Raw genomic sequence first — 20,834 nt, 5'->3', positions numbered from 1 at the left:
CTTTAAGAAGAATCAAATCAAAACCACAAACATTAAAATTCCTTAGGATTCCCATTCCTAGAATTTATGGTTTAGAACAAAACCCTTACCAGAATGTTTGTGGACTATTAATACAGGCCTGCCATGTGCTTCTTGATCACATAAAATGGTCAATACTAGAAGTCTACTACAATACTAAAAGGCAAACATAGTACTTGTCACTTTACTAATGAATGTTGCTCATCTGTAAAGTGTCTGTGGTATTTAACCAGCATACAGTATATAAACTCGCACAATGAAGACGACATCAAGGAGACAGGCTTTAATAACAAATACTCAGGAAACAGGCTTAACTCAGAGAATTACACATACACTGACACTATCATTACCAAGAACCGACAAACAGTAAGGGAGAACTGAAGGCTTATAAGCATGAACAAACAAAGGGGACTAATAAGTTGATTAACAAGACACAGGTGAATTAAATGACTAATTAAACAGACTGAGGAAAACTAGGTCACAGGACAGAACCAAAAACACAATGAAGGGGGGAACACGGAACATACGTTACAGCGCTGTGGTAACTTGCAATTGTTTCATTATTTTACTTGATTTAACACATAAAAATGAATTTTGTTGGTATAAATGAATGTATTTAGGTTGATTTAGCAATATTAAATAATATTTTTGACTGAAAACTAATTAATTTATATGTCATCAATTTTAGGTTACCATTTTTACAGTATGAGTCTGTGTTGTCAGTACTGGCTGAAGTAAAATTACTTTCACATACTGTACCAGTATAAAATGTGCATGACATCAGCCATGTGATGTAATAATAGCGTACATTTCTCAATAAGATTATCCCCATCAGATTTCTGAAAAGGTGGAACAGTATGTGAGAGAGGAAGAGATCGAAAGGTTTTTCACTGTACGGAATGTTATTGAATTGATTTTCACAAGGACCTTAATCTCCCTTCATAACACTTGAACATGGACATGTAATCAGGGAGAGGGATAGACAGACAAAGAGAGAGAGAATACAGGATGGATAGAGTGATGAATGCAGTCTGAATGCCATGGGGTCAGAGAGAATAAACTGCTTGTGCTGTTGAAAATAATGATATTATATGTAGAGTCCTGGAACATTTGTATGTTTATGAACAATAGTGAACATGCTTTCACTGTGCTCCTTTTCACACCCAACTTCTTTTATTAAAATATTATGGGGTCAGAAGTAACATGCACTGTTATGCAGTCAAACATTGATTGTTGTGTAACCTTTGAGCTGATTTTCATAGATTTCGATAGTTTCCTGTTAATTGCGGTCTGTGATCAGTGCACTCCGACATAAGCCTGGCACTGCTGCTCTGGCTCCCTGCCAGCAATTATTCTAGAGCGTCCGCATATCACACTGACCTTGGTCCCGTATCTTGGTCCTTCTGAATGCTGCACATGCTGGAGAAGATCAGGGGTGTTTGAGTAGCACTCAGTTTTCATTAGCAGCATGGGAGATTTCACCAGACACCTCCAACATATGAAAGACAGAGATAAGGAGAGAGAAAGTGAGAGAGTCAGAGTGTCAATACACATGAAGTTCACTGAAATGGTTGAAAACTCTTAAGAACTGTATTAAGAAAAAAAAAGACTTTTAGTCTATTTAGTGCTCTAATAAGATAAATGTAATTTGGTTGTTACGACTGACCATGCACAAACAGACCGAGTTTGTTACAGTGGCGCTCAGTCTGTGTTTACAGTTGGTGTTTAAAATTCTGGCGGTTGAGGTGTCTAAGGATTAGTCTTAGAATTTAAGAACCAGCTGTTGCCAGTCGTCCTCACAAAGAATTTATTAAACATGTTTAATATTTGCGACTGGTGCCGGCGACTATGCTGAGGAGATGCGTTCCCTGTCAAACATCATTCTTGTAATTTTGTCAAACACAGCTTCTTTTTGACATTTCGTTTGTATTATTTCATAAGTTAACATTGCAAGTTAATTGTTTTGAGCTATTCATTTTGTTCTGCATATGGTAAAAAGTGAAACTGCATTCTGTAAAAATTAAGAATAAGCAATGATTTTATTTTCTCATTTAAAAAAAATAACATTAAGTAGCTTCCTTTTATTTCGACCTGGAGTCTAATAAAAGTTAAACAGAAAAAATGAAATGGTAGCTTATGTAGGCTATATAACTGCACTTGTTTCTGAATATATGTTAATTTAAATAGTCTAATGAATAAAAAAAATCATAAACATGACATTTGTAAATAAAATAATTGTGTATATAGACTTTAATTATATCTAATATGAGGAAATACAGTTCCTTGAATATCTCTGCAGCTCTTCTGTCAGATGAAGTCACGCTTTTGGAGTTTCCAGTGTTGTCAGTCCCGTTAAATAGTTTTGGGAGCATTGTACATTTACTGTAGACTGATGAAATGAAAATTAAAATATACGAATAATATTCTGAATAACTTCTTTTTTGGAATAAATAAAGCAGTATTTTATTTCGTTCTAACTGATAACTGGTAACTCTGGAACCGAACAAAAAAAATAGCCCAGCGTTTTTGCTCAGAACGAATCAATTTGCTTTTAATTCCTGATTTGAGAATAGCAGTCTACATTATTGCTTGATTATAGGTTTAAAAAAATAGCACTAGATATGATGTAATTAATTAAATTAATCAGGAAATGCATAATGAAATGTGTCAGGGGATAACGCAAAAAGAAAACGTGGAAGAGAAACACAGGACTTTTTTTTAAATTATTATTGAAGTTAAAGGGTTAGTTCACACAAAAATGAAAATAATGTCATTTATTACTCACCCTCATGCCGTTCCACACCTGTAAGACCTTTGTTCATCTTCGGAACACAAATTAAGATATTTTTGTTGAAATCCGATGGCTCAGTGAGGCCTCCATAGCCAGCAATGACATTTCCTCTCCCAAGATCCATTAATGTCCTAAAAACATATTTAAATCAGTTCATGTGAGTACAGTGGTTCAATATTAATATTATAAAGCGACGAGAATATTTTTGGTGCGCCAAAAAAAACAAAATAACGACTTATATAGTGATGGCCGATTTCAAAACACTGCATTAGGAAGCTTCGGAACGTTATGAATCAGCTTATATCTTAATTTGTGTTCCGAAGATGAACGAAGGTCTTACGGGTGTGAAACGGCATGAGGGTGAGTAATAAATGAAATTATTTTCATTTTTGGGTGAACTAACCCTTTAAGTTTAACTTGTCTAACCCATAAATAAAACCACCAGTGTTATTAGCAGGGTTTTTCCTTTTTTTTCTGCACAAATTGCACTGCAAATAAGTAGAGGCAGCTGTTTGTTGACATCCATGTTTGTTTCGGTACAAGATCTCGCACAGTTGAGTTCGGCAGACTGTCTCGTTGTGACTCACCAATCGTTAAATATGTTGTGTAGTGGACTGACTCAGTCTTTAGGTTTGTGCTCCTCTCTGACTGTCAAAGACTAAAATCTGCTCCAGTCGATGGAAACGGTCTTTATTCTGCTGTTCCATCACATCAGCGCCCTCTGCTGTCAGAGAGTGAACGCGCACTTTCATTCAGCGCGTCTCCTTCACTCGTTCCGCCATGTGCTTCTCATGCACGTTGGGCTTGTTTACATCTGAGCGCGTGTCCCTTTGACGCACAATACAGCGGTGTTGTGCATTTTATACGGTTGATGGGGAAAGTATTCTTAAATGCATTATAAAAATGTTAAGAATTGGTAATAAATTATTATTTAGGGTATTTTGAAGTGCCCACGATAACAATATCGTGCATATTCATTATCGTGATATATCGCATTAACGAATATCGGCACATGTGTAATCTCAGCAGTGTTGGTTTGTGTTAATCAATAGGTTTAGTGCTCTAATGAGATCTGAAACAGAATAGAATATTTACACACACACACAAACACTGCCCTGGGTTACAGTATAGCATGTGGAGGTTAAAGAAGTCAAAGGCTGGTGATGAAAATAGGTGTGACATGCACAAACACTGTCCAGATCCTTTAGTGAACAACACACATGGCACGGAAAGCACTGTGACTGCACTGAGAGCAAAATAAATGTTATAAACTAGCTTAAAAAGAGCTGAAAAACCTTTAAAATGTATGTAATTGTTTAAGTACTACATATGGCAGCAGTTTACCTTTATTTTACGGACATTTATATAACCTCTTCAAACATAAGTGAGGCTGCTGTTTACATTAAAGGTCTTTATTGGGAACTAAAACAATAAATAAAAAAAGGAATTCAATTTCTATTTTTTTGTTATTTTTTGATATTAAAAGTAAACAAATGATTTGATAATTTATCATTTTTGTTAGTGAAATGTGGAATTACTCAGGCTTCTTTTTATTTATTTATTCTGATTTGAGGGACAGGGGAATTTTTCAGGAAGACACTAATCTTTTCCTTTATATTTTATCTTTGGCAGCGGATTTCTGCTGACTTGATGGGCAAAGAAAGAAGGCTGAGGATCTATGTACTTTGTTAACTGCCAGCATTGGTAATTCACCATTTGTTTATATCTGAATGTATAAAATAAATCTGTTAGTGGAATTGTGACATTTTCTTGGAGATGAATAATCAGACATAATCAGCATATATTGAGCATGTTTTCATGTCATTATATTAGTTTTATCTTGCCTTTAAATTTCATATTAACTTTCATATCATGTTTTCTCTCTAGGAGTTAACAGATGTCCATGTGATGTCCTCAATGCAAAAACTGCAGACTCAGATAATAAGGAATGTGACAGGGGCCTGCCAGACTATTCTTGAGTTGTATTTGCTGTGGATATATTCTACCACAAATGTCAGTGTGAGGGCAGCAGATATTTGAAGATGAACCTAACCTCTCACTTTAGAAAAGTTCTTTTTCCACGCTCCAATTTGTTGATTCTCTTTTGAGTTTTTTTTTTTTTCTCATTTCATCCTTTGATATATTTCTGTGCAAGTGGGCTTTTCGTGACTAGAAACCTTTTTTAAAGATTCTTTTTTCTATTACGTTCATTAAGCATCGAACTGCAGGTTTCTCAAAGGAGGTACATGAAAAGGTAACACCACTTATCAGGTCTGAACGTTTAGTTCCCCAATCACTTTATTTTGAAATCTATGAAGGTAATGGTTTGTGCTTCAGCTTACACTTATCTGGCCTATTGTTCACTTTTAGGGATATTTCAACAATTGCATGTGTTTTTTTGACGACCAAACTGGACTTGGACTCTGAGGAAGATCTCAAAGCATCACCTAGCATTTTTAAGCTTTTGGAGAGGCCAAAGTTCATCAGGTCATAATCTCACTCTAAACCTCTTCCCATTGTAATGTGTGGACTTTCTTTATCAAATATAATCCAGTAATTCAGTTATAGAACTTCAAGTTTTAGAGCAAAATGACCCTTTCTTTTGGAGAACTGGGCTCTTGCCTTGAGACTGGATGAAACCAGACTGAAGATGGATACATGACTGTGACAGAATGCCACTTGTGACTCTTTGAATGTCTAATAATATGATTGGGAAATGGACTTGCTTTGTGTTCCAGAGTTACATTTGCTCAATATCAAAGACAAAAGAGGTCACAACTGTGGAATTTTAGGAAATGTTGACCAGTTTTCATATTAATTGCATGTCTCTCTTGTGTCTTTAAACATCCATCCATTTAAATAAGGAAATGTGAAGAGGTCCTAGAGGGAAAATTGGTCTGTATATGCATGCTGTTATATTCATTTATTTCTTTATTTATTACACACATATGTTCTAGACTATTTTAATGCACGTCAAATATTTGTTCTTTTCAACTTCCCCTATATGTTCTAAAGCTTTGAGACTTGTTTATATTATATAAGTTCCATACTTTCCTTCTGCTTCTTTCTGCTCCGCTTGAGCTTCGCCTTGTTTGTTTGTGCCTTTTAGTTGCTCACTTTCTTATGTAGTTGCTATATGTTACGCATAGGCCTAAAGCAGCAGCGTTTTCCCAGTCTGGTCTCTGCCCACCAACTGACCTTGTCAAAACTGTTTCTAAAGCTGAAAAACTGCATTGAAACTGAAGTTTTTCTTTATTCACTGCATCTAACAACTTTGGAAATTTGTGTTCAGTAAAATCCAGGAATACTGGTTTACTGATATCTGACAGCTACCTATGGTGGACAGATTGCTCAAGTAGAGACTACATAAATCTTGAAAAGAGGGATGTCAGAGATGATCTCTAATGCGATTGTGTTCCGTCTCTGGGCAACTGTTGGCTGCCGGGATCTGAATGACAATAAGGACTATTTCAGGCCATAAGCCTTGCTGTGGAATACAATCAACGACTCATATATTGGATATATCTATATCACTGCAAACATTCTCACGAAAGCATCCCAATTTTTTAATCCACTTTGACCCTGGATTTATCTGGCAAACTCTTGAACGCTTCTTTTTTCCCAGACATTTTTTAGTCAGTCTGCCGTCGTCAGTAATGGGAGCTGCTCGGGTGAAGCGGCGCTTCAGTGCAGTTGTGGACACACCTCTGGATGAGGAGGAAGTCATGAGGCTGGCGCAAAGTGACGATGTCACTTCCTCCCATTCGGGCGTGCTTCCTTCTCCCAACTGCAATGGAAAAGTGCTCAACCTTCATCACAGCAATGGAGGAAGGAGTGGAGAGAGGGATGAGGATGATGATGTGAAGGATGATGATGATGATGATGATGATGAAGAAGGGGGAGGGAGGAGGGGGGGAGGAGGAGGAGGGCATGGCTCGGCACTCAAGGGGGAGTCTGGGGCAGAAGGGAGGTGGGAGAGGAACAAGAGAGCATCCTCGCCTTCCTTCTCGCCCTCGCCGCCCCGCGGTCGCCGTGGCCAGTCCCGCCGGCCCCGACGGCGCTTTGTAGGCAAGGACGGGCGCTGCAACGTCACCTTTGTCAACATGAGCGAAAGGGGCCAGCGCTACCTTACCGACCTCTTCACCACCTGCGTGGACATCCGCTGGCGCTGGATGCTCGTGGTGTTCACCCTCTCCTTCTTGCTCTCCTGGCTTCTCTTTGGTTTCACGTTCTGGCTCATCGCCGCCGCTCACGGGGATCTGGCTGCTCCCCTGGCATCATCTTCCTCTTCTCCTTCGTCTGTTTCCTCCTCTCTTGCTCCTCTGCAAGCTGCCGGGGTTTCTGGCCCGGTGGAGATGGAGGAACGCTGCTTTCAGCAGGTGAACAGCTTCATGGCAGCGTTCCTCTTCTCTCTAGAGACGCAGACATCTATAGGCTACGGCTTCCGGAGCGTTACCGAGGCCTGCCCCCTGGCGGTGCTTGCTGTCGTGTTGCAGTGCATTGTGGGCTGCATCATCGACGCTTTCATCATTGGGGCGGTAATGGCTAAGATCGCCAAGCCCAAGAAGCGCAATGAGACACTGGCGTTCTCGGATGTGGCCGTGGTGGCTATGAGGGACGGGAAACTCTGCATGATGTGGCGAGTGGGAAACTTGCGCAAGAGCCACCTGGTGGAGGCCCATGTACGAGCACAGCTACTGAAGGTCAGTGAGATGTTGTGTGTGTCTTGCTGAAATGTTGTTTTTTGATCGATAACAATTTTTTGTCCCATCTATTAATTTATTAAAAATGTGAATAAATAGAATAAATGTATACATTACATTACATTACAGTAGTACATTACGCAGGTGACGGTATCAAATTTTAATTCAAACGATAATTGCTAAAGCTTTTATTATGGTATATTTTATTATCACAGTATTGAATTAAGTTACAATAAAGTGTTGTTCTCCTAAAAGGTTTAATAACTTTTTTCTTATAACAAAAATAAATATGAACATTTAAATACAATAAAACAGTACACACAAAAAAATATATAAAATAAATATGTTTCAGACAGATTAAAATGCAAAAGAACTATATAGGACAATAGGTAACACTTTACAATAAGGTCCCATTTATTACAGTAGTTACTATTCTTTTATTAATGTTAGTTAAAGGGTTAGTTGACCCAAAAATTTAATTTCTGTTATTAATTACTGGCCCTCGTGTCATTCCAAACCCACAAGTCTAACTTAGTTAATCTTCGGAACAAAAATTAAGATATTTTTGATGAAATCCAAGAGGTTATTTTATCCTCCATAGAAAGCAACATAATTACCACATTCAAGGTCCAGAAAAGTAGTAAAAACATTTTTTTAAAAGTTAACGTGACTACAGTGGCTCAACCTTAAAGTTATGCTGGCGTTCTGACGTAGAACCTGGAAGCGCTGCAACGTAAACTGTGTAGGAGAATGATAGGGGAGAGAAGAAATTGTTGAATAAAGTCATTATTTTTGTTTTGTTTTTGTGCACAAAAAGTATTCTCGTCACTTCATAACATTAAGGTTGAACCACTGTAATCATGTGAACTATTTTAACGATGTCTTTATTACTTTTCTGGACCTTGAATGTGGTAATTACGTTGCTTTCTATGGGGGATAAAAAACCTCTCGGATTTCATCAAAAATATTTTAATTTGTGTTCTGAAGATGAATGAAGGTCTTACGGGTTTGGAACGTCATGAAGGTGAGTAATTAATGACGGAATTTTCATTTTTGGGTGAACTAACCCTTTAATAAAAATACAGCTGTTCATTGTTAGTTCATGTTCGCTCAGGTCCATTAAATAATATTTACAGATACAATTTGTATACAATTTATATTTAAATAAAAATACAAACATTCTATTCTGTCGAGATTAGTTACATTATATTGTTGTGGGTTTAATACATGCTTGAAATAGATAGCAAAATATATAGTGATAGCATGTAGGCCTATTAATCTCACAACATTATATTCTGCATTTAATCATATATTATAACTAATCCTGACAGATTAAAATGATGAATGTAAGACATAATTTACACTGTAAACAACATACATTAATCACAGTCTCTGCATTAATCTACAGTAAGCAGAGCAACTATGAAATGTGCAACAGCAACAATACTACTACTAATGGGTGTGTTAATATTGTGCACATTTACAGATTTTAAGATGATGACGACAGGAGCATATGTGAGTGAATGAGATGAAATATCATTTGAGAGATGACAGAAGTGTTGGCTTTTATGATATATCCAAAAACATATGCGTCAAGGGTGCGAGTGGTCCTGCTTCTCATTATGAATCAGTGGATCAGGTCTGTGTGAGGAGGGAGCTGCTAGCCGATGATTTTCCCTTCTTGTGATAATGCACGGCCGCACAAACAGACACAGAGAATTATATAACCTAGTTAAGTGCCGTCATTTTGAATTAGTTCTTAAATTTAGCTCTTAAGTAGAGCTTTGTAGTCTCACCAATAAATCATCAAGACAGTACAAAGACTTCTTGTTAGGCTCAGCCATCGCTGTAACCGGGAAAAAAAAAATGTTTAACCAGCATGGGCCAATCCGGAAGCCAAAAACCCGTTTTCATCAATATCCGGACAGGGGTTCTCAACTCTGGCCCTCGAGGTCCACTTTCCTGCAGAGTTTTGCTCCAACCCTAATCACGCCTTCAGGATTACTAAAAAGTTACAGGCATTTGAATGAGTTTGAATGAGGTTGGAGCTAAACTCTGCAGGAAAGTGAACCTTGAGGGCCAGAGTTGAGAACCACTGATCTAGGGCACGTTTTAGTCCAGATTTAAATGTAAAAATGTTTGAAAAAGTAGATAGACTATTAAGTCATCAAGTATTAAGTATTTAAGTATTTGGTGCTGTGATGAACACCATAGTGAATACAAAAATCTGAATGGCTGTTTGAAACATTTAAATACTGTTTAGAAACAAAAAGTAGTGCAGCTGCTTCGTTTACAGGGTTACCGGGGGAACGTCTGCATTTCTGCTGTTCCATAAGCACATCTTCTGTCAGAGAGTGAATGTTCATTTTCATTCAGCGCGGCTCCTTCACTCGTTCTGCCGTGCGCTTCTCATCCGTGTTGGGCTTGTTTACATCAGAGTGCGCATGTCTCTTTGACGCAGCATACGGAGGTGTTGGAAATTTAACAGTTTGATGGAAAAATATTGTTAAAATGCACTATAAAAATCTAAATAATTCATAACAAGGAATTATTCAGAGTATTTTGAAGTGCCCATGATAACAATACCGTGCTTGTTCATTATTGTGATATATCGTATTGCCGTGTCTACATTACAGTGACTTATACCTTTTCTGTGATGAGCATGTTGATTTCTGAATTAAAGTAATAATAAAGTAATAAAGTAATACATTTTTTGGGTGGCAAAATGTGTAATGTAAGAAAAAAAGCCCCAATTAAAGAATTCAATTATTGGAAAGTAAACCTTAAGTAATTTTCCATAATCTTGTATTATTTCTTAGAAACACAATTGCTTCACTGCTTATTTAGATTTAAACATTTTGTCCATCAAATCAAAGTCCTGTGGTGTAACCAAGACCAAGTCCAACTGTGAAGGTACACCATTCAAAAGTTCTGGTCGTAATTTATTTATTTTATTTATTTATTTTAAAATAAATGAATCCTGTTATTATGCAAGGATGCATTAAATTCACCAAAAGTGACATTAAAGGTGTTTATAATATTACAAAAGATTTATATGTCACATAAATGCTGTTCTTTTGAACTTTATATTCTGAAAAAGAAATTCAGTTTACAGTTTACACAGAAATATTAAGCAGCATAACTATTTTCAACATTGATAATGATAATAAATGTTTCTTATGCACCAAATCAGTATGTTACACAATATTACTGTTTATACCATATTTTGACCAAATAAATGCAGCCTTGTTGAACATAAGAGACTTCTTTCAAAAACATTATAAAATCTTACCAAGGCCAAACTTTTAAACAGTAGTGTACATGAAAAAAAAATACTATGCATAAAGGCAGAATATATGACGAGAAGAGAGAGAGCGAATGAAAGAGTAAAAGAACGAGAGAGATTGACATCTGGACAGTTGGTGTGGTTAATGAGGGCTTGTTTTCTTCAGCCTCATACCGGAGGTTTATAAGATTTGCAGAGGGGATTAACTTTACCAGAGCAAAGTATTGTCTCACTTATCTGCCCTGTGTGTGTGTGTGTGTGTGTGTGTGTGTGTGTGTGTGTGTCTGTGTGTGTGTGTACAACTTAATTTAACGGCCCGATTAAATGTATTTGTATCAGTATGTTTTGTTTAACAGTGAATGAAATCTTGATGTCTTAAACGTACCGTAGATCCGAATGTGTGTCATTGTGTATATATGTACACTATTTATCTGTGAGGATGGAGTTTATGTTTGTCTTTTATCGTGTCTATGTCTACATGCAATAATGTTTCTAACAGGCTCTGATGTTTTAAGGTTAGATGGTGAGATGTATTAACATGGAGATCAGACAATAAAGACCCAAAGAAAAAAAAAAACACACTATAATATTTTCTATGTTATTTCCTAATCTGAATAAAAAAGACTGGAATAAAATACATGACCGAAGACAGTAAGCACACACATACATCCTCTGATTTCACAGATATGGAAAAAAATGTAATGCAATTACTTCCTGCATCTGCTTTAATAATCTTAAACTGTGTCCTGACCAGGTGCTATGTGCAAAGTTTTTAGTAATTTCACTGAAAATATTGTGTGATGCAACACAATTACAGATGGTCAGAACCTATTTGATGACCGATATACAGTTATGTGCAGCGAACCAATGAGATTTTACCGTTGGCCTCCGTGTGTGACGATATAGAAACCAAGCAACCAACAAAATGTCTCGCTTATAGTAATGCTACAAAAACATAGATTTCCATTAAAGACCTTTTTTTTTGTCATTCGATTTTTTTTATCGCTTCATGTCTGAATATGACACAATGCTGCTATCATCACGTCATCTTGATGGACGAAATTGTACTGGCGAAATTTTTTTTTAAATTATTATTATTGTCAACAATAATAAACATAAAATTAAAAAGACACACCCTAGTGATAATTAAGCCATTTTAATTAGAACATTTCTCATAAAATATGAGAAGATAAAAAAGTAACTCTGCCACTGCAGGCTTTAATGTTGAAGAAAAATGTTGAGTTTATGCAAATATTTTATTAAAAGTTTTTTTTTTTTTTTTTTATTGAATTATTATAGTCTATATATTTTCAAGGGCTCAAATTATCCTATTTTATGTTGATAAATCTTCAGTTATGTTTAAATACATGTTTATGTTTTAAAATGGTGGAAAATTTGGCTAAAGTTTGGTCTGTTAAGTTTTTGCATATTATCATCAGCTAAAAAGTCTTCATTGGCAAAGATTTGAATAGAATAACATGGATTACTATTAATAAATATTAAAACACTGAACTGTGCAAAAATTAACATTACTTTTGGCCTTTGGCTGCAGCCACGGGTGACCCCTGAGGGTGAGTTCCTGCCATTGGACAATGCAGACCTCAATGTCGGCTTTGACACAGGAACAGATCGGATCTTTTTGGTGTCACCTGTGACCATCGTGCATGAAATTGATGAGGAGAGCCCTTTCTTTGAGGTGGACAAACGTACACTAGAGGGAGACAAAGAGCTGGAAGTGGTGGTGATTCTGGAGGGCATGGTGGAGGCCACTGCCATGACAACCCAATGCCGCTCTTCATACCTGGCCTCTGAGATCCTCTGGGGTCACCGCTTTGAACCTGTGCTCTTTGAAAGGAAGAACTGCTACCAGGTGAGAGACAGAGAATAGAGAATTGGAGGGTGGAAAGTGGTGGAGTTGAAAGGAATAAATTGAGTGGGTATGCTGTGGTTGTAAATGTTTAAGTACCAGATAGGACTCCTTACAGTGTTTGTAAGGCAGCATTGTATTGATGTTTCTTCTAACCCCCCTCAAACACCACATTGTCACATTAACATTTAAACACAAATTTTGACAAATTTACTGGTTTTTGAAATGCAAATCTAGTTATGCTTTGTACTTGTCATGCATTCTCCCCACCTCTAGGTGGACTACTCGTACTTCAACAGGACTTATGAGGTCACGGACACGCCCACTTGCAGCGCTAAAGAGCTAGCAGAGAAAAAGTACATCCTGGGCTCCCGTTCCTCCTTCTGTTACGAGAACGAGGTGGCTCTGCAGCTCTCCTCCTCTGTCCCTCCCTGTTCTGACCAATTCTCTCCATCCCCCTGTTCTTCCCCCTCTCCCTCACCCTCTTTCGTTCAGCCCACGCCACCACCTCGACAAGACTCCTGCAGTGAGCACCCACACATACACTGAGCCATGCGGCTGGGATAAAAGGGCACCGGGAAAAGCAGCAGTCAAAGAAAGAAAAGGAGGTAGAGAAAGAAAGGAAAAGGGTCAGGATGGAGGGAGGAGTTGGAACTGGGGGTAGGGAGAGAGAGAGAGAACCAGCAAATGGACAAAGGCCTGGAAAAACAGACTTGGACAGGGGACTAAGGCAAAGAGGACCATAAAGGGACAATGTAGGACTGATTAATGACAAAAGGTCATGCTTAAGATGGGGTGAGAAAAGACAGAATGCACAAAAGATGGAGAATAGAAAAGGGAAAGGGGCCTCTCACCGCCTGTGAGAAGAGAGCCAAAGAGCAAGATAGTGAGACAGTTGGGCAAATTCACTAAACAGTTGCACCAGTGCAGTATTTCAGCTTCTGACTATCAAAGTCCTTTTCAAGGCAAGTCACTCGGCGGCCATCTTGGAAACACAGCTGTTTTCAGTCATACAAGTATAACTCTTGTCTAACCAGACTCACATTTCTATTAAAATGTTCAAATCAGCAATACAATCACATTAATGGTATCATAAGCTAAAATCTGTATATTTCAGGTTGGTCCAGACAAAAGAGTGCCGTGGCGATGACATATTTTTGTAGGCCAACCTGGAAGTTAGCATCACTCCTTTGACAAAAACCCAATACGATTTTTCCATTGACTTTTGGATAATTGCAGAATATAAGCTCTGTGACCAAACACGATTCTTACACATTTTGCTCATCATGATAATCTTCACAAATGAACACAACTTTTATGAATTTTAAAGCCTAAATAACAAACGCCATTAGTAAAAAGCTAAATGTAGGATATACATGAACTACACTGTGGGTGCATGACTTCAGTGTCACCACCATTAAGCTTCCGACAACTCTTTCAATCTTTATTTAAAATCTACAAGTTGGAAAGTCTAAAAGAGCATGACTATAAACACAACGAGGCTGTAAAAGCGGACTAGTGAGTAGATGAGTTTGCCTGTTTGCTGTAATGATGATGTCCCAAATAACCTCTGTAGTCCCATTTAGCCACTTGTTATCAACCACGTTTTTCAACTGATGTTAAAATTTAAAAAATCACAAGTGGGGTATTATAGTTATTTTATGTCATAGAAGAAAACGTGAAAATATCTTGAGCTTGTGTTCACCACAGACCTTATTACAGGCATTCAACCATAAACCTATTCAAAAAACCTATTGACTTAAAGGTGCAGTAAGCGATTTCTGAGAAACTGCTGTTTAAGGGGCTGTTTACACTACACCGTTTTCAACTAAAAACTTAAAACTTTTTATGTGTTTTGGCTGTTCATTTACATGACATTTACATGGTGTTTTGGGTGCCTGAAAATGCTAACTTTTGAAAAGGGGTTTCAAAGTGCAAGGTTTTGAAAACAGTCTCTGAGTAAACAACAAAAACGCGAATCTGTGAAAACAATGACGTAATGCACGAGTATTATATGTCTATAGTGTTTCATCGCCATCTAATGGCCTGCCAGCTGAATACAGCGTTTTTAGTCGTTTTGACGGATTTATGTGAATGGAGATCGTTTTGACAATGGTGTCGTCTATATGCGGAAAACTCACAGGAAAAACTTCTCCGTTTAAGCATATCATTTGTCGTGTAAACGTACCCTAAATTTAAAATCTCCAAAACAAACACACCCCTACCCAAAAGGATCCAAGTAGTGCTTGCTGCAGAGCATAATGACCTCCAGCTCCACCTCTGGAGCTCAAGGGTGGAGCTTAACCTGTTTAATGGGTGGAGAGAAAGGGTTATGGGTGGGGTTAGGGTGTGGTTGGGGGATGCAGCTCCACCCATCATGCCCACAGTAGGTCAAGAGAGGGGGAGCTGGAGGTTATGGCTCTGCAGTGAGTAGCCTCTCAAAGGATCACACCCCTATCTTGATAGCTCCGCCCCCAAATATATGAACAGTGTGTTTTGTTTGTCGGTCTGATCCACTTTCAACAGCGTTTCTCAGAAATCGCTTACTGTACCTTTAAGGACAATGAAACCAGAAGTTAAAATGCTAACTTGTTTGCGAGTTTTTAGCTCATTCTACAGCACTTTAGGGCTGTTTCTATTAGCAGATGCAGTGACGCTGTCACCTAAACAGCAAGAACTTTCATAAAAGCCAAGAGATGACTTTGCAGACTGGACTTCCTTTACTAGAGCCACTTCTTGGATGTTTCATTATTCATTCTAGTGGATTCCCCCAAAAAGTAGGAGCTTTGTAGAGAGGGAACTTTCAGATGGAGCCAGGCAGGAGGAGGCTAAAGTTTGAGTTGTTAAAGTTTGAGTCAGAGTGCCGGGGAATGTATTCAGGTCAATCAGATTGAAATGAGGTCAAAGACTTAATGACCGAAAACAGATCGACCTGGTGGTGAAATTAAAGAGTGAGGGGGAATATAGAGGGATTGATAGAGAAGGTCATTTCGACATGAGGAGAGCTGCAACACCAACCCAGTGTGCTGATTGAACCTGGCGATCTTTTGGAATCAACAAGAGCTGCAGTGGCTCCAGCATGTACCTGATAGAGACACAACAGTGGCCCCCAGTGGCTGCAACCTGTATGACCAATTGTAGAATTTAAAAATGGGAAGGAAATATCTATAACACTAGCCCCCGGTTTCACAGACAAGGCTTAAGCTAGTCCCAGACTAAAATGCATGTTTGAGCTGTTTTAACTGAAAGCAACTTATACTGACTTATCTTAAAATATGTCAGTGCCATTGTTTTGTCTCAAGATGCACAGCAGTAATGTGTTTTTTTTTTTTTCTAGGGTATGTTTATAAAAGCTACTTAAATGTCCTAATTGAACTAAGGCCAAATCCAAGTCTAAGTCCTGTCTGTGAAACCGGGCCATAACCTCTTATGGCAATATCATGCACAAATAAGAATTTTTGTCAAAAAAATCCTCTCTCAAAAATCAAATTAATTGTTGCGAGAACTTTTGTGTTTTGTACTGAATGTCAGAATGCCTGCTAGAGCCACTGCAAAACAAGAAACTACTGAAAATCTGCAGCATTTTCAAGTTGTTTCTCTTATGTACTGTATTTTTAATTTTCTATTTGTTTAAGCACTGTTTTGTATCATGGTACATAAAGATTATGTGAAGCACTTTCGTAATTTGTAACATACCACATTTGTCACAACTGCACAGACCAAAAATTAATTAGCTAGTTGTATGTATGGAAATGGAATAACATATTGTATGAAGAATGTTCTTATTTTTTGAAGGGTGTGGCTTGAAAGTAAGAGAAAATAATGTTGGATTGCACAGCATGGGGAAACTGTGGTTTGACTCATTGGGCAGCACATGGATCTATCATCAGCCACTGTTTGGATTGTAGACATTCATGTTTTGTGTTCCTTCAGTGTTTCATAACAGCGTGTAGTAGTAGCTATGGTAAATGACTTATTTACTCTCTGTAGTATTGTTGTCATGACTGAGGCATCTGTTTTTTTTTTTTTTCTGTTTTCCATTCATTCTTAAACAACCACACAAGCATCCTGACCTAAAGCATGTTGCTGGACAGGTTTTTTTCTTTTTTTTTGTAATTAGTTTGCCAGTGGTGTGCCTTTGAAAGTGAACCTGCTTGTTTGAGGTTTTAGGGAATAATGGAGAAAATTAGGATGTATTATGCTGATGTTAAGTTACAGGCCCAGGTGGAATCTATTTTCCACATTTTGTATGCTGATTTTTGGGATAAAATTATGTAATTCTATATTTGAATATAGTAAAATGTGTTAAATGGAATTGAGACACTTGCCAAGTTTTCATCCAAGGATTTTTTTTTTTTTTTTTTTTTTGCAGAAAAAGGTTTAGCGCATTCAAATATTTACCGATATAGCTGATGGAAATGCTGTTATTGGTAACATTTTGTGAGCAGTGTTGAGGAAAGTTACTTTTTAAAGTAATGCATTACAATATTGTGTTGCTCCCTAAAAAGTAACTAATTGTGTTTTTTTTCACGGAAAGTAATGTTACATTACTTTTGCGTTGCTTTTTCTCATCTGGGCTGGGCATGCTTGTTTGTTTCTTAACAAAAAATGAACAAAAAAATAAACAACAACAACAACAAAAAAACAATCTAAAAACAAAAATACAAAATGTAAAGGCCCTTTGACACCAAAAGTGAAATGAATAAGCCTCAGGCTGAAGGAAATGCAAATTCACACCTGTACAGTAGAGGGCGCAGCTCAAACAAACCTTTTAGCTGTGCTGCAATTTTGGATCACTGAAGAACAAAAACAGTGACAAGAAAGTACAAGAAAGTTCAACAATCTATTTCAGCAAAAAAAAAAAAAAAAAAAAAAAAAAAAAAAGAAACACAAATGTGATGTTTATCTAAAGTCATTTTAGTATGGTTGAATTGGATCATTGAAAGTCAGCAGCAATGATGTTGGTTAATAAAGTGAGTTTAATTACATAAAGTATATTTGTGTAATTTAACATTTAATCGTTGCAGGTTTGCATAATATTCTGAATTTGCATTTCACTGTTTTTATTCATTTTGAGGAATACTGAATCTGTTTTTAAGTGAGATGAGTAAATGCCTGCTCACGTTTATAGAACTACAATAACCATCATGTTTATAAAGCACACACAACGCCTCTGCACTTTACTCACGATTTCTTTTAACATGGGGACAACAGAGGTGTCAGTTAATACACTGGAAAACAAAGTAACTTGTGTTACTTATTTGAAAAAGTTATGTAACAGATATTGTGTTTTAAATTTGAAAGTAATCCTTACTTTACTAGTTACTTGAAAAAGGTAATCCGATTACGTATGCGTTACCTCCCAACACTGTGAGTGTCGAAACAATCATTTTTTTTGTTTAACTTAAGCACATAAATTCTACGTCAATTCTTCAAATGTTGTGGAAAAAATCATTTGGAAGCACTTTTTGTTGAGAAAAAAGGCTTTAACTCAAAAAAAACATTTACATGACAGAATTACTTCCAACTTCATACACAGTGAAATTATTACCTAATAAAATGTAAATTCTGAACATTATTTACTCTCAGTATGGTTCCATGAACTTTATGTTGCCTATTACAGTTGTATGAGTCACTTCGGGGCAGCTTTTCTCTCAGGGATTAAAAATGGTTCAAAGAATGAAAACAAAAACTGGAAACAAAAGTTTTTTTTGTTTTTTTTTGCAAAATGTAAAACCGGAACACACTCAGTTTTAGTTATTCATACATTATTTTAAAAAGTGTGAATTCACAGCAAATTGTGATGTTGATTCAACATTTGAAAAATGACTGGTACTGACCTTTATAACTGAATCAATGTCTCTGCATAAGCAACAATACGTTTTTAATGTATACCATTTTATTGGTAAAAGGACAAATGGATGAAAATTTAGCAAACTTTGCAGTTTCACGATAATATAACAGAGCAAGAAGTGGATGGAAACTTGGCTACTGTTATTGGTAGCTGCATGCATAATCAAATTATGCAAAATATTTATTAAACTAACATGCAAAAAGTAGAACTTTGTGAGTTACTGATATTCCAGTTCCAATTCAAATCTGTGGATCTTTTTGCTGAGTGTGGATGCAGATTCTGTCACTTAAAAGGATATAGTTCACCCAAAAATGACAATTCTGTCATCATTTATATATTTCTTTCTAGTTTCTCCTTTGAAAAGAAGATATTTTGGAAAAGGTCTTTTTTGTCCATATGCTTAAAGTCATTTGGACTCCACTGACTTTCAAAATATCTTCTTTTGTGTTCCATGCATAGAAGAAAGAAATGCATACATGTTTTCTATGGTATTTTCCCCCCCAAAGAAGTCCCTTATGCTTACCAAGACTGCATTTATTTGATCAAAACATATACAGTAAAAACAGTAATATTGTGAAATAATAAAATCTTTACAATTATTACAAGAAACATTGTTACAGCATCATAGTTGGAAAATGTTGTGCTGCTAAATATTTTTGTGGAAACTAATGCATTTTTAAATGCATTTATATATATATATATATATATATATATATATATATATATGCAAATTTATTAGAAATATTTTGTTACTCTGTAAATGTTTTTACTATTAATTTTGATCAATTTAATGCATCTTTGTTGAATAAAAGTATTAATTTTTCTTTCAAAATTTTTGTGCAATTATGCCTAAATATATGATTGCATAGCATTAGTATTAGAAATAGAAGATATATGACCAAATTTAGTCAGACAATTCATATTCATAGTAGGCAGAAGATAAAATGGCCTCTGTCTCTCCAGTTCTGCAGATGGCATTCTGAAATATACATGCAGGATTGAACCCTGTTCAGGTATTGCAGGTTAAACTTATGAATACAGTTGTTACTATATTAGGATAATCTTAGATATGTAGCCCTGGGCTCTATTTCAATAAACAATTGTTGCTTTAATTAACCCGCTTATTTGCTATTGTAATCTATTTTTCTTTTTCCTGTTTATGTAAGCTTGCCTGTTTATCATTAGTCTTCATGATCACAAAATCCTATTAATAGGCCTGTGTGTTGTGTGTGACTGAGTGCTTGTCTGTCAGGTTACTCCAGTTTAATATCTCTGCCATAACTGGACCATCACTTGCACTTTGACCTCATTGTTTTCTAAATACTCCTACTCTAAAAACCATTACCCTGTCTAATTATCAGATGCTTTCATTACTCAATTCAGTAATGCCTCAGCTCACCATGGCATCCAGTGGCTCATGTTCTATTTTTATTTCATTTTCTAAATGTGGTTAAGTTGTTGGTCAGTCAGTGTCCAGGCCTCTGTGCTGTTCCTTTGATACCATTCACATTACTGAATGTGCTTCATGGACATGTGTAATAAACAAACATGATTTCTTGACTTGTCTCCTACATTTCTATTTGTATTCTAAAATTTTATTTTAAATGGTCTTTAAAAGGTATTTTTGTGAACATCTGAATTGTAATAATTGTTAGGTAATGACAATATACCTATTAAAGGGTTAGTTCACCCAAAAATGAAAATAATGTCATTTATTACTCACCCTCATGCCGTTCCACACCCGTAAGACCTTCGTCAATCTTCAGAACGCAAATTAAGATATTTTTGTTGAAATCCGATGGCTCAGTGAGGCCTGCATAGCCAGCAATGACATTTCCTCTCTCAAGATCCATAAAGGTACTAAAAACATATTTAAATCAGTTCATGTGAGTACAGTGGTTTAATATTAATATTATAAAGGGACGAGAATATTTTTGGTGCGCCAAAAAAACAAAATAACAACTTATATAGTGATGGCCGATTTCAAAACACTGCTTCATGAAGCTTCAGAGTGTTATGAATTAGCATTTCGAATCATGATTCGGACCGCGTGTCAAACCGCCAAACTGCTGAAATCACGTGACTTTGGTGCTCCGAACCGCCGATTCGACACAAAAGATTCATAACGCTCCGAAGCTTCATGAAGCAGTGTTTTGAAATCGGCCATCACTATATAAGTCGTTATTTTGGTTTTTTGGCGCACCAAAAATATTCTCGTCGCTTTATAATATTAATATTGAACCACTGTACTCACATGAACTGATTTAAATATGTTTTTAGTACATTAATGGATCTTGAGAGAGGAAATGTCATTG

General features: G+C 36.6%; 1 protein-coding gene across 2 annotated transcripts in view; it reads left to right on the top strand.

Annotated features, from left to right (window-relative positions):
* kcnj14 (potassium inwardly rectifying channel subfamily J member 14) overlaps positions 1 to 20,079 on the top strand; it is a 30,031-nt gene extending 9,952 nt beyond the window's left edge. The window contains exons 2-6 of one of the 2 annotated variants that reach the window (XM_051866408.1): positions 4,442 to 4,513; positions 4,697 to 5,063; positions 5,180 to 7,512; positions 12,351 to 12,668; positions 12,942 to 20,079. In XM_051866408.1, the coding sequence (XP_051722368.1) occupies positions 6,262 to 7,512; positions 12,351 to 12,668; positions 12,942 to 13,214 (1,842 nt within the window). In that variant the 5' untranslated portion in view covers positions 4,442 to 4,513; positions 4,697 to 5,063; positions 5,180 to 6,261 and the 3' untranslated portion in view covers positions 13,215 to 20,079. Of the gene's footprint in view, positions 1 to 4,441; positions 4,514 to 4,696; positions 7,513 to 12,350; positions 12,669 to 12,941 lie in introns of both variants that reach the window. The other variant, XM_051866407.1, reaches the window with a different exon arrangement.
* The last annotated feature ends 755 nt before the right edge of the window (positions 20,080 to 20,834 follow it).

This window comes from Ctenopharyngodon idella, chromosome 16 (assembly GCF_019924925.1).
Source record: "Ctenopharyngodon idella isolate HZGC_01 chromosome 16, HZGC01, whole genome shotgun sequence".
Taxonomy (NCBI): domain Eukaryota; kingdom Metazoa; phylum Chordata; class Actinopteri; order Cypriniformes; family Xenocyprididae; genus Ctenopharyngodon; species Ctenopharyngodon idella.
This window is presented reverse-complemented; position numbering and strand designations above follow the sequence as displayed.